The sequence below is a fragment of the Carassius carassius genome, chromosome 12 (assembly GCF_963082965.1).
Source record: "Carassius carassius chromosome 12, fCarCar2.1, whole genome shotgun sequence".
Lineage (NCBI taxonomy): Eukaryota > Metazoa > Chordata > Actinopteri > Cypriniformes > Cyprinidae > Carassius > Carassius carassius.
In genome coordinates, this window is record NC_081766.1 from 8,691,646 (window position 1) to 8,706,312 (window position 14,667).

At 41.1% G+C, this 14,667-nt stretch overlaps 1 protein-coding gene across 2 annotated transcripts in view; it reads left to right on the forward strand.

The window, feature by feature from the left end:
• LOC132154681 (ephrin type-A receptor 4-like) overlaps nucleotides 1-14,321 on the forward strand; it is a 37,263-nt gene extending 22,942 nt beyond the window's left edge. Inside the window, exons 5-18 of one of the 2 annotated variants that reach the window (XM_059563330.1) lie at nucleotides 832-1,167; nucleotides 2,237-2,361; nucleotides 3,432-3,591; nucleotides 4,004-4,115; nucleotides 6,320-6,378; nucleotides 6,638-6,751; nucleotides 6,911-7,096; nucleotides 9,860-9,921; nucleotides 10,043-10,252; nucleotides 10,480-10,656; nucleotides 10,754-10,947; nucleotides 11,530-11,688; nucleotides 12,027-12,887; nucleotides 13,244-14,321. In XM_059563330.1, the coding sequence (XP_059419313.1) occupies nucleotides 832-1,167; nucleotides 2,237-2,361; nucleotides 3,432-3,591; nucleotides 4,004-4,115; nucleotides 6,320-6,378; nucleotides 6,638-6,751; nucleotides 6,911-7,096; nucleotides 9,860-9,921; nucleotides 10,043-10,252; nucleotides 10,480-10,656; nucleotides 10,754-10,947; nucleotides 11,530-11,688; nucleotides 12,027-12,141 (2,009 nt within the window). In that variant the 3' untranslated portion in view covers nucleotides 12,142-12,887; nucleotides 13,244-14,321. The remainder of the gene's footprint in view (nucleotides 1-831; nucleotides 1,168-2,236; nucleotides 2,362-3,431; nucleotides 3,592-4,003; nucleotides 4,116-6,319; nucleotides 6,379-6,637; nucleotides 6,752-6,910; nucleotides 7,097-9,859; nucleotides 9,922-10,042; nucleotides 10,253-10,479; nucleotides 10,657-10,753; nucleotides 10,948-11,529; nucleotides 11,689-12,026; nucleotides 12,888-13,243) is intronic. The other variant, XM_059563331.1, reaches the window with a different exon arrangement.
• Nucleotides 14,322-14,667: the final 346 nt, after the last annotated feature.

A 14,667-nucleotide genomic window follows, 5' to 3' on the forward strand; every position in this document is an offset into this window, starting at 1 on the left:
GTCATTCACAAATTATCTGCTCTATAAAATCCAGATTATTTTTCTAATAATATAAGAACATTAATATATATGTTAACAAATCTAGTTCTTCTTTCTATATTTTTTTTTCTCTTCTGGAATTTATTGAAGTTCGTACTTTAATATAACATAACCGAGAACTCAATTAAGTCTCCTGAGCAATAAAAGAGCAACCACCTAGCAATAAAATGTTCCTCTGGGCAACTTTTGTGAGAAAGTCAACCTTGGATTGCTGATTTAGAGAATGATATTTATGATGAGAACGTCATTGCTATACCATAAATGGCAACGAGGGCGGCCAAATTAGCATTTATGAGATCCCTATCAGCAAGTTGCTCAGTTATGGAGATGTAATCATTTTCTCTCTCTTTCTCTCACTCTCTCGCGGGTTGAGTGTATTTCCTTTTTGCTCAGCTAGCACTGCGTCGCCTGTGGTGCTGGTTTTATCATAAATGTAATTATGTTTAAATTCAGCAGCGCCTGGTTTACAAAAACACCACAGTGAAAAACAGCACAAATGTACGCAAATACACACAAGCACACAAACAGACTTGTATCCGTCATAGGCTGTAACATCATCTGCCTGCAGTGGCAATAAAAGGGTGTGTGTGTAGGTGTGTATTTGTTTGACATTGAAGATTCTCTTGCCAAGGGTGTATTTTGAGATCAATCTCTGCCACAGTCATAATCCTGTTTTGTTTGTTTCAAAAACTTCCAGACATCACTGTAGCGGAAATGAAACATAAATCATGCGCATATTTTGTCATAGTGTCTCTAAACTTGGTTTCTTTTTCCAAAATTGTCTTTTCATAGAGCCCCCGTCTGCTCCTCAGCACCTTATTTCCAATGTGAACGAGACCTCTGTGAATCTGGAGTGGACTGCTCCAGCATCCTCCGGTGGCAGGCAGGACCTCGCTTACAACGTCATTTGCAAGCGTTGCAGTTCTGATGGTCAGCGCTGTCAGCCCTGCGGCAACGGCATTCATTTTGCCCCTCAGCAGATGGGCCTCCGCACCACCCGGGTATCCATAAATGACCTGCAGGCTCACACCAACTACACCTTTGAGATATGGGCAGTCAATGGGGTCTCCAAGCAGAGTCCCGGACCAGAACAGGTGGTGTCTGTGATGGTTACCACCAACCAAGCAGGTAAGTGTTTGTTTATGTTCACAAATGATTGTTGAAAATAATATCCCCACTTTTATTAAATACCAGATTGATGTCGTCATGTGATCTGGTCACAGGCTGATGGGCTGAATTTGTCACCACAGTCTGAAACAGAACATAGTCATCAAGTCAATAATCAGCTTCCCGTCTGTGAAAGTGCTCTGTCTTATATCACCACAGAGAAGTTTCTAATTACTCATTTTTTGTGTCTGTCAGAATGGATTTTTATGACATTAAACTGTGTGTCGGGTCAAATTGCGTGTATGTGCACGTGTTGGCTGCTCTCATTTGTTTGCGCTGAGTGGACTATAAACTTTTACAAGGTGTTTAATTTCGGGTTCATGAGAAAGCGTGAGACAGGAATCGCCTTTTTGTCTGGCTTTGGGGATCTTGTGTGTAGGGCCCCCAGGAGTGGGCTTTCTCACCATCATTGTCTTGGTGAACTCTTGACTGTAATGGCCATCACACCTGTCTGTACACTCTTCAAACAGACCTTCACTCCTGACCGTCTGTTCTTAGATTTTATAACCCCATATATTGGGGCTCTGAGCAGGTACTGACCTACAGCACTGAAGAACCTATTGGTGCTTGCTAAAGTTCATATCAGTATAAATATTTTTGCTATTTCTAGCCACCACCCAGAACACTAGAATATCAGCTGCACAGTAACACCAAAAAACAAACAAACTCAGAGCACCTTAGAAAACACATGAGATTGTTGTTGCAATCAACAAGCTCACCCTAGCAACTGCGTAGCAACATACCTGTTGCTTCTCATGCAGCCATATAATGGGCACTTCACTTTGGTGATTCAACATTGTTCTGGGAGTTACAATGCTGTAATCACTATATTTTCATATGCTAACCTGCGTAGCTTTAGTGTTTAGTTGTTTTTCAGGTTTTCTCAGTATGACAATTCAAATATCTCCAATATCATACCTCCTCATTGCTTTATGACACTAACATGTTTATGTTTCTTTGAAACAACTGGGTGTTTGGGGTGCTCTAGCAATATTAAGCTTTGTCTCTTTGTGTTTTTCTCCTTCTCCAGCTCCCTCTTCAGTTACCACCATCCAGGCCAAGGACATCACCAGACACGCTGTGTCTTTGGCATGGCAACAGCCTGAGAGACCCAACGGAGTCATTCTTGAGTACGAGGTCAAGTACTACGAGAAGGTGAGAAGATGCATGGGAAATTAGTTTTCAAAATTTTCCCCTGATGAGATCATCCATGCTGAAAAAAACTAGCATAGCTGGTCACCAGCATATGTTGTGCTTTGGATGTGGGTGTGCAGCCCAAGACTTCTTAACCAGCTTTGTCAACCTGCTTCACCAGAAGGACCATGCTGGTTAGAAACATTCAGTTTTGCATGTGTTTCATGAGGTTCCTCATCCAGACAGGATGGGATGAGGGATGAACTTTGGAAAGTGTACAGTAGTTCAGGATTAGGCCTAGTGACATCACTTTCTTGTTAGGAACTGCAAATGGGAGAGATGCTTCATGAATCTGCAGATTAAGATGTAGCAATCAAGTTGAAGCCTTCACTTAAGTCCTTAACATGAGCTGTATGATGTCAGGTACATCAAAACGAGAGAGCTGCATTTTAGTCTATGGCCAGCCCATACTCACTCACACTCACAGCACGATTCTGGTGAACCCACGGGTCAGAACAGCATGGAGTGGATGGACATACAGGCCGTTGTGATACAGAGAGAATAACAGCATTCTTCTCTCTCTGCTCCTGCTGTGTCTTCCTCTGGCTGACTGATTACAGATTGCAGCAGTGGTCAGATTCTTTTCCCTTACACTGTGAGGTTTTCCATTGCAAACACACACTGACACACATACAAGACCAAGACACAAAGGTTCTTGTTTCTTGATCCAACAATTACAAGCCAAACATTAGGGGACATTGAGGAAAAAAAAAATCAACTTAGTTCCTATGCTTGTTTTGGTTCAAACTCAACATCGTTTAAGTGGTTTGGATCTAGTGATGAAACGGGAATTTTGAACAAGCAAATTCAGGTTACACCCAAGGGAGCGAGTGAAAACAAAGATGGCAACCTTGTTTTTGTACTACGAGTCTGCGGTTTTCCCTACAAAAGCCTGGCTGTAGTTTCTGTGTCAGACATTAAACAAATCCCTCTTCCGTTTAGTTTTATCAGTGTTTGATTCCAAATAAAACAATCCTAACAACCAATCCCACAATTTGGTTCAACATTTTCTGTTTCTCTCATCCATTCAGGACCAAAATGAGCGCAGCTATCGCATAATGAAGACCTCGTCCCGAAATGCTGAGATCAAAGGCCTGAGCCCGCTCACCTCCTACGTGTTTCATGTGCGTGCCCGCACCGCTGCTGGCTATGGAGACTTCAGCGCCCCCTTCGAGTTCATGACCAATTCAGGTAGGTTTCCATGTGCGTGTTACTGACCGACAATGGCAAGTCTTTGTTCCCACAATTAGAGACTCGTGTTGAGTTTTAGGGTGGATCAGCCATTCATGTGAAAACTATTTCTCTAAAATAACATAATTATAGCCTTTGTGTATGTTTTCCTTTTCTTTACGGTAGTTTCTTTGCTTGCTGACTACAAAGTCACTGATATTTTTAAAAGCACTTTAAATTCTGTAACAAGTGGAATGTTTTGGAGCTTTGATACTACAGTAGGTCATTTCAGCAACTTAAAAAAACGGATTTTCTCCTCCCTAATGAAACCAGGCTCTTCAATAAGAATTAAAAATGGCTGACAAGATTAATCTGATGCTGTAAATGAGAATTACACATTTGAGATTAATTTTAATCTTGTTTTTTCTTTCAGTTCCTTCTCCCATCATCGGAGATGGTGCTAACTCCACTGTGCTGCTAGTGTCTGTGATCGGCAGTGTGATTCTGTTGCTCATCTTCATCGGAGTCTTCATCATCAGTCGCAGGTAAGCTACCAGGCCCAACTGGGTGTCAGTCATCTCACAGATACTGTCTGAATTTGGATGCATTCTTCCATCTCTCCACTTGTCCCTGTGGGCATTTCCCTCACCTCGTCTGTCATCCTATATCAGTCAATCTGTTGTGCTCCTGCTGTCTTCCCCTCTCTCTACCTGTCCATCAGTCTGGTTCTCATGACTCTTCCTCCTTCTCGTTCCCGCTCTCTCTATCTCTTTTTCCCTGTGGTGTAGCTAGTGGTATTGTGACAGGCCACTGGCAGCTCTGCCTGATTAGTCTCTGCTGTGCTGCCACGGGTCTCTGTGCCATGTGTGTCAAAATCCGTTGGGAACACGTACCATTCCCAAGGGAGCCGAGACTCACAGCAGGACAGCGTATGCACGCATACATGTAAGTCTCTGTACTGTACTCAATCAGAGTGGCTGTCATACTCCCACGGGAAAAACGTCATGGTTGTTTTGGCTTAATCAAACAACTTTTTCTTGCCAAACTCTCTCCCAGTTACCCACTTACTCCACTATGGTTATCATCAGCTGCATTTCCTTTCATAAGGCCTCCTCCTCCTATTGTGTCTGATCGTAGCTTCCCAAGACCAGGATGACAGTATCTATTCTTATAGTGGTTGACATTGTATCATTATCAGCTGAGATAATCATCTCCACATCCTCAAAGTCCCCAAAGAGAAGCATCTCCCTCATTCAGGGTGACAATAACAATCCAAGTTAATGAATGGGGCTTTTGTTTTGGCCAAGCAGCCATTAAGCACTTCCTCAGTGAAGCCTTTCAACAAGAGACAAGACTACACATCCCAAGTAGCTCTCACCTTTGGCCCGTTCTTCTCTACCTAGAGGGGACTCCAATCACTCGATCGTAGAGGCGAGGAGGGGGGTTACAGCCTTGCACACAGCCATGAGTTCCTCGCTTCAGTACTTGGATAGCACACCTGATAATCTCCTTGTTCTTAAAATAAACCTGTACCGACCGTTCGGGCTGATGGCAGGGCCTCCTCCCACGAAGGCATGGTCCCCTGTAGGCAGAGCTATTTCCAGCTTCTGTGGGGTGCTCAGGCGTTAAAGCCTGGCCCTTTTCTCCTGTTCTACCTGTGGATGTGCCCCTTTCCCTCCCTCTGAGCCTTTTCTTCCTTCACTAGCCCCAACCTTGGGGGCCTTTTTCAATGCCAGAATGCACTATAAAACAATAACAGCAGTTGTGCATTCCTGGCCGTGCCCCCCCTCTCTATATACAGACAGGTGATCCCATCCCCAGCAGGGAGTCTTGGGTTAGGGCAGCGTCCTGGGTGGGGTTGTTATCCGTTCCATTGCTTCTCTTCTGCTCCCTGCACCCATGGTAAGGGGTCAGTGTTTGGCCCTACGGGGTCAGCAGGTGATTGGGTGAAATGGGAACTTTGAAGGTGGTGCATACTAGCTCCTTTATGTCATTGTGGACAGATGGGGAGAGATGTTTTTAGGGGTGGGGGTGGAGTGGTTTCAAATGGGTTTTTGTTGCCATTTTGGCCACTTGATGAGTTTGTGTTTACTCATCTGTCAATCTCTTTACTTCATTAGTGTTTGTTCTTTATCTGTAAATCTCTAAATTATTTCAGATGAAAGGCCAGTGGACTTTGTTCATGGACAGATCTTCTTCCTACTTTGATGGTGTACTTTCTCTCTCTCTGTGCAGCTTTATTAGCTTTACAGATTTTTACAGTCCCACTTTTAAAGATAAGGTTAAAAGGCTATTCAAAACTTTGACCTGCTTCAGTGACTTGCAACAGGATGGTCCTTCATGTGCCGGCCCACCTTGTCTCACACCAGTTTGCCTTTGTGTATGTTTTGTAGAATTTTTGTATATATGTATATATTCATGTGTTTATTTATTTATTTATAACCGTTTAATTGTCTGATTTTTTTTACAAGAAACATTCATCACTAACCTTGAAGGTGAACAGCCTGTTTTAGGATATGTTTTACTAATAGTTAAAAAACAAATAATTTATGCAAAAATTAATGCAAAAAATGTACTTTACCCATCTGACTTTTAAATTGCACACTTTGGTATCTAAAAAACGATCACATATTTTGACATGGTTAAATCTCGAAGAATCTCATTCATGAAAAAAAGAGACATTGAAGAGATCTTATTTGTAATTTTTCTTTCATGTGAATTATAATGCCTCTCATCTCTTTGTTAACAGGAGAAGCAAATACAGCAAAGCCAAACAGGATTCTGATGAGGAGAGGCATTTACATCCAGGTAATGCTGCGGCCATGTAAACAAATATACACAATGACACATTCTCAAATATGTATTTATCATCTAAGGTAAAGTTGTATATAAGAAGAGAAGGTTGTATGTTTCAAATGTGGTAGAGGACAGACAGAAGCCAACAAGAGAGGGAGGAGAATGGAAAACAGATGTTGTATATTAATCATTTTGTCTTTCTGCCAGCTATCCTCCCATCCTCCTCTCTCAACCTTCTAACATGTAGGCACCTCTCTCTGTCTCTCCACAGGGGTTCGGATCTATGTAGACCCCTTCACCTATGAGGACCCCAACCAAGCAGTCCGTGAATTCGCTAAAGAAATCGACGCCTCCTGCATCAAGATTGAAAAGGTCATCGGCATTGGTGAGCAAACGACCTGCTGTTTCCTTTTCGTCTGCCTCAGACTGAGTGTAACTAGACCACAACTGTTAGAGTGAAAAGTTAGCCCACCATTCCAGAGATCTCATGGGTCATTATATACCACAGACATTTCTGATTCAAGCCTGATTTTTCCATTTAAAGGAGAATTCGGGGAGGTGTGCAGCGGCCGTCTCAAGATGGCTGGAAAGCGGGAGATCTGCGTAGCCATAAAAACCCTCAAAGCAGGATACACCGACAAGCAAAGGCGAGACTTTCTGAGTGAGGCCAGCATCATGGGACAGTTCGACCACCCCAATATTATCCGACTGGAGGGAGTCGTCACTAAATGTGAGTCTTTTGAGTGTTTTTAATGTGAACAATCTATTCGTTTACTGTGACCACATCCTTTCAAACTGATTTATTCTGGTTTTGCATATCATTTGCATATCGTGACCTTGTTGATCTCATAATTCAAGCTGTGCGCTTCACTGTCTACAGCCAACTTTCATGAAAAGTCTTTTTACAAAGTAATGCATAATGAGTTTTGTTAAAGTTTGTTTCATTAAATGAAATATAAATGTTGACATTAATCATTAAATTGATAGGATTTATACTTTAAAACAAGAAACAACACTTTATTATTTATACTAATACTTTTTTAACTTAAAAATAAATAAAGAATAAAAACGTTTTATGCAGTCTTACATAACTTTTAACAACTCTTTTTCGTATGCCAAGCACCTAAAAGTATGTTTACATATTTTTACTGGAAAACACGAAAAAAATACTTATTAAGAAAAGTATTGTTTGCTGTGTTGCCAGCTTAGTTGGCCACCCATTGAAGCTCTGCTGTAGGGCTGATGGTTTTCATTTCTTCAGGTTTGTGACTTTTGCTTTGACTTTTAGCTATTAAAGGTCTTTTATTAAAAATTGGACCACTTTGCTTCTATTTTTTTTTTTCCTGTTGAAGCCTGCATCCTCTTGGCATCTTAAATGCATTTTGGAACCATGCTGAAGAAATGACGCACTCTCTATTCCTTAATTTGATGAAAATCAACCTTGTATTTTGTAATGCACCCTTCCCACTACCAGAACGGAATCTTGGCCGGCTGGCAGACCTGACATCAAACCTTTTAATAACTTGTTATTGATTGAAAGTTGACTCTCTCATATGTGTGTTTAAGAAACCTCCAGGGTGTAGTTGTGGCCAGACCTCACTGTGCATAACAAATATGTGGAGGACCTGGTGTGTTTCTGTGTGTGTGTGAGCATGGAGCAGATTTGCATTAGATGGCTTTGCATTTGACAGCTGGACTGAAGAACACCCTTAGTGTCTTCTGATGCTGATGGCTCTTGTGCTGTCTGGCAGCTCGGGAGCTCTAGAGAAACACAAAAATAAAGATGTTTATTTTTTTAAGTTTGTTTTGGTAGACTGCATGGAGAGAGCTGCATTCATATGCAAGGGCTTCTGCAGACACGTAACAATCCCACAATCCCACCGAGTCACATCTTTTCTCCAGACAGCCCTCGCAAATCCCCATCGTCTCTGATGTATTAGTGAAGACAATGCCAACATATGGGTTACAGAGAGAGAAAGTGAACAGGAGTGAAACAGAGAGCAAACATAGAGACATAAGGAGTAGGGGAGACACCACTCCAAACGGTCCAAACGGAATTTGACTATTTTATATTATTTATTACTATTTACTTATTTTTTAAGATCATGAGATAAGATTAAGAAAATGTATGATACCATTGTGATCAGAACTTTTCCTTTAACAGGACTGGCGTCTCATAGCTGGCTTAGTTTGAAGTGTCGGAGTGCTGTTTGTTATTAGCAGCCCTTCTCCCAAAATCCTCAGCATGGCAGAAGTAGTGTCTTCAGGATAACTGTTATTACAAACAGACAATGGCAGCCCTCTTGTAACCTACGCCTCCAACCGGGCCAATTAAACCTGTTAAATAAATTACTAATGATGTATAAATTGCCTTAAATAAATAAAGACAAAATGCCCCTAAGACTCAGAGAGCGGGAGAGAAGCAGGATGCCAGCCGTCTACGCAGAAAGCATTCACAGACCGACTTGGTGGGCGCAGTCTTTTATGCACTGGCATTAAATGCAAGATTGTATTTGCATAATGAAGGCACCGCTATAACACTGAAATGATTCCTCTGAGGTGAAGCGTGTATGTGCGTATGCGTTTGTAAGCAGCTCTGTGTAGGTGTGTGTGTGCGTGTGCCATTGTCCTCTTTTGTGAAGCCCCTGCGCTCCTTCCTTTTGGCTCCATGAGAGGGGACTGTGTTGCCATAGCATTGCCTTGTCTCGGTACTGACTGGCAGGTAATGTGGGAATCCAGCCCTGATAGCCTCCAGCAACGGCTGCATTCAGTAAACAAACCCACACAGAAGTCCCACTCGCAAATAGGAGCAAAGAGGAAGAGATGGGGGAGTGTGAGAAAAGAGGAGGGGCTAGCAGACGGACACTTTAGGGCTTGATTGGGAAGTGTCATTTAAATGTACTAATGTGTGCAGAGTGCCTTGAGTGCATAAAATGCACTGGACAAACACCATAAAATCTCAACATTTTGATGCACTTAAGAGTTTTCACTCACAGTTTTTTTGCTCTTGAAGACATGCGATTGAAGCAGATAATTGGTTCAGGACCCAGACCAACAAACTTGATTTGTTAGGAGAAACTGCAGCCAATCAGGTGCTATTATGCAGCAACAAAAGATCTGCCTGTATTCTGTTCAATGGAAGTTGGATTTCCAACTTGGAAACTCAAAATTAAGCAATTTAAATGCATTCATAAGCTAAAGTTCCAGTATATATGGACTACTGTTAAAAATCTTTTATTTTAACCAAGGATTCTTTGATCAAAAATGTTTTTTTTCTATTTTAATTTTATGTAATGTAATAAATTCCTGTGATATTCCAGTCCTCACATGATCCCTCGAAAATCACTCTAATATGCACTCTAATATAACATTTGTTATTATTTTCAGTGTCAAAAAGAGTTGTGCTGCTTTGTAACATTATAAATGACATTACTTTTACTTTTCATTTACATGTTAGTTCATTATTATTATTTTTTCTTTACTGACTGCACAGGTAAGCCAGTTATGATCATCACTGAGTACATGGAGAACGGATCCCTCGATGCCTTTCTCAGGGTGGGTTTTGTTTGTGTTTTATTTCAAGCACATATTTTTGACCTGGCGGTCATTTAGTACTGTGGTGTACTGTATTGGCTTAATCATATTTATTTTTACTGTAAATGTTGTTCCTTCATAGAAAAACGATGGACGGTTTACTGTAATTCAGCTGGTGGGCATCCTTCGTGGAATCGCTTCAGGAATGAAGTATCTGTCTGATATGAGCTACGTCCATCGTGACTTGGCGGCACGCAACATCCTGGTTAACAGTAACCTTGTGTGTAAAGTGTCTGATTTTGGCATGTCTCGAGTTTTGGAGGAAGATCCAGATGCTGCTTATACTACTAGGGTAAGTTTGACACATATTATTTGTTTGCAGCCCTAAAACAAGCTTTCTAACCCATTAGCTTAAGCATTTAACCCGCATGTGCTTACATGAAGTCCTAGTATATCTTCAAGTATTATAGAAATTAACAAACAAACCCCAACAATTGAGTGCCTAGTGAGTGCATGTGCGTGAGTGCATGTGTGTGTGTGATTAACCTCCATGCATGTGTTTGCTATTTCTTTTGAAAGGAAATAACAGGAACGTATCAATCACAGGGAGGCAAGATACCTATTCGATGGACCGCACCCGAAGCCATTACATACAGGAAGTTCACCTCTGCTTCTGACGTATGGAGTTACGGCATTGTCATGTGGGAAGTAATGTCATATGGAGAACGGCCATACTGGGACATGAGTAACCAGGATGTAAGTGTTTTATAAGGAATGGACATGGTTGATTCAGAGCTTCAGTGTATAAATTGTCAGCTGTTGTGTTTAACACCGTTTGGATATTTTTTTTCAGGTTATAAAGGCAATTGAGGAAGGCTACAGACTGCCTCCACCCATGGATTGTCCAGTTTCTTTGCACCAGCTGATGCTGGACTGCTGGCAGAAAGAGCGTGCCGAAAGGCCAAAGTTCAGCCAAATTGTCAACATGCTGGACAAACTCATCCGCAACCCCAACAGCTTGAAAAGGACGGGAGGAGAGATAGCCAGGTAGTAAATAAATTTCACATAAGCCAAGGTGCATCATGCACCTATTTTATGAAGGGCACCAGTCACAGTTCTAGTGCACTTTCCCTATAAGTTATCTTTCCATATCCATTTTTATTATTTTTTGTTGATATCAAAAACTGTTTTTTGGAAGTTGCATTCATTATTTTTATACATAAATATGATAAAAAAAAATATTTATTATATTGTGATAATATATTATTTTTGTGCATATATATATATATATATATGCACTTAACTTAAAATCATTGCTCCTTTTAAAATCCGCCTAGCTCAAAATCTTAGTTCAGTCTGACTGGGCATGCCACTTCTCATATAAAGTTATGTTCTTGTTTCCAGTCTCATTTTTACCAGTAATAAATTGCTGTAAATGCTTTTTTAGCTCTGGCACATAAGTGCATGTTACGTGCATGACTTACAGTGTTATATAAACGTGTTCCAATGAAGTGATGTTCACGGCTATAAAATCTTTTATAGTTCTTTCATACGTTGTTCAAAAGTAGGCAACACATAGCCAGCCCAAGCTCTTGGGGCTCCCAAGTAAGTCTATTTCTCTTTTTGTAGACCCAACACCACCCTCCTGGAGCCCAGCAGCCCAGAATTCACATCTACCCTGGGATCAGTTGCCGACTGGCTGCAGGCCATCAACATGGAACGTTACAGAGACAACTTCACCGCCGCTGGATACACCACTCCAGAGGCTGTGGTCCACATGACACAAGAGTAAGTCACGTGAACAAAAACATGGGCATTTTTAAGGTGTTAAGAGATGTGTGATGTGTGTATGTTGGCTTTGAGTATGATTTGACTAACATGAGAAAAATGCTCAGGGATACACAGTCCTGACTTATGGGTTCAGTAGTCACATTTCCATGCAAAACCCCTGTAGATGCCAACGAAGCTTTGAGAACTTCTACTTTGGCATTCAAATGTTCTGCCAGGATCAAGTTTTTAGATGTCATGTTAAAAGCAAATGAGGAGAGAAGGATAAAATATTACACAGAATTAGACCAAATCAAACATGTTCTCATCACTTCTGTCTTTGTGTTTCGTTGGAACAGAGACATGACGAGGATAGGGATCTCCTCTGCAATACATCAGGATAAGATCCTCAACAGCGCACAAGGAATGCTGTCCCAGATGCAACAAATGCAAGACAGGATGGTGCCTGTCTGAACTCATGGGATCAGAACACACAAACTCAAAACATACTTTGGACTTCCTTTTTTTTATTTTGGTTCTAAGAAAATCCATTTACCTCATCCATGCACTTTAAATTACATTTTGGAAAAAAATACATTTCAGAGGTACGAATCAGCACTTTTCTTTCAATAATGCCATCCCCACCATTCAGTCAAGTGGATCGTCCCGCGCTCTAATGAAGTTCTGGATATGATCGTAGGAAGCTTTTAATTTCAGTGAAACTACGAAGGAGTTTCTCTGTTTGTTTATTTGATTTTTGTATGTATGTGCCTGTAAGTAAATGTATAAATAGTACAGGATTTTTTTTCTCCACTCCTGCCATTTCACAGAAACTTGACTGAGCGGCACCTGGTGGAATTTTCACACTCAAATGAGAGATCAAGAGATCAAGATTTTATGCACTCTTTAATGCTTTTGTTCCGGGGATTTCAGAGAGGCAATCTTTCCAATGTCCACAATAGAAGACCAACTCTGGAAGGTCTCAAGGTCTCCCCACCCTCAGAATGGAATATCTGTCTCACCTCCACAATTCTCCACACCGTTCCATTTGGCCTGTGTTGGAATAGAAAAATCAGCCCTCGGTTTACATCTTTCTCTCTCCACCTCCATCTCCATCCGTGCCCTCTCTGTCCTCGCCTCTCTGTCTCCGGAGACCTTCAGCGGGCCATGAAATCAACACATGTCTCCCTTACTGGAAGTTCCATCAGAGCTGAGCTAAGGTAAGCACAAAGTAACAAGTCCGACCCAATGTTTATGGGATCTGCTCTACTTCCTCTCCGTCCCCTGCAGTTATTTATCCGCTCATTAGTTGGGATTAGAACCAGTACAGATGAATACATGGGATATATATCGGTGCCATTTGATGGGATGAGCTCAAAATGAAAACTGAGCCAAAAGTGTGAAATGTGTTTTTCCCATGCTCCCCAGCAACAGAGCAAACAGAGCAATTTCAGTTTCCATACTCTATGGATTACTTCAATTAATGCTGTGTTTGTGTGTCCTGGTCTGTTTACAGAAAGCGCTTTGAATCCCTGAATCATAATCATTTTCTTTTTCTGTCTCTCTCGCTCCACAGAGTCACCTTCACACATCTGCTCCACAGCGATATCTGCTGCGCAGACTCGCATCCATTGCAGTTTCAATAACTACATTTACTTGACACTGGGACAAAAGACTTCAGCCTCCATGATTCCCAGCAAATGCTGAATGCTTCCACGACGGGAGACTGAAAACATGACAAACAACCAGAGGGGCGTTTGAAGGCCCTTCGGTTGTCTCCTTAGAGATTTGATGAGAGATATAATGAACATTTTCATTTGGTTTCACTCTTGACAGAAAAAGCTCTCCATTCTCAGTGCAGCATGTTGCTGTTTTCTTTGAAGGATGACGGTTTGTTTTGAGGCACATACACAAAGGACAAAAGCGCTGTGTGCTAAGACTGCAGAACTTTGTGGCTACTCTCTAGAAACCGACATACTGGAGTTGTTTGCTATATTCACTAAGCCACTGCTGTTCTACACTTTTTACCAATGCTGGAAGTTGTAACAAAAAACATTTATTTGGGTCGTTTGACTCCAACCGAAAATATTTCAATACTAATTACAGTGGTCTGAATGTGGACTGCAAGAAGAGGCACGTTATTTGTACCTAAAATAAACCGATTACAGGAATGTTTATAAAAAGTGGGTGAAAAATGTAACATTTCAAGTGTGCTCAGTTTCATGTCAATCACATCCATCCGTCCGATCTGACAAACTTAATGTGTTAATGTGACGCATTTTCATATGAAATGCTTCTTGCTTTCTTCCAGTTTCATCTTTCGATACTGCCTGCTCATCTGTTTAGGACCTGTTTGGAATATGCAATGAATGTGAGAGGAGAGAAATTCAATAGAATGTACCGTGCCAAGTCTCCTTATGTAGTTAATTCCGGAGGAACACTAACAAATGACCTTTTTTCCCCCAGCGGATCTAGACATTTTAGGTTTTATGTTGTGCATAATTGTGCCATTGGTTTCCTTCTCTTCCATTTTTTTATTTTATGAATTTAGGTACATGAAACGTGTCATTTATTTATGGTTTTTTTTTTATCTAGTTTGTAAATTGTAAAATAGAGCTATGAGAGGAAATAAATAATTGCCAAGTGCATTGTAATTAATGTCTAAAGTAATTTATGTGGTTAATTCTGCTAATTCTCTGAAACAGATTGTCTGATGAGGTATTTGGATGGCTGTCTGATGAGGTATTTTCACTAGGAGAAAAAACGGATCTGGTGTTTATATCCACATTGAGTGGACAGTTGGCTCAAATGGTGGTCACATATTTCTATTACATTTTGGCCGCAGTTGAAACGAAATGGTTGAATGTGGTGGTATAAACAGGTGTGTCGGTCTTGCCAGTAGCATTCAGATTATTTTGAGTTTCTATTCTCCTTTTCACCCTCTCCTCGTCTCATTCAACCCGAGCTTGAAGTTAGGCCTAGTGTTTGTGTAAATGCTGA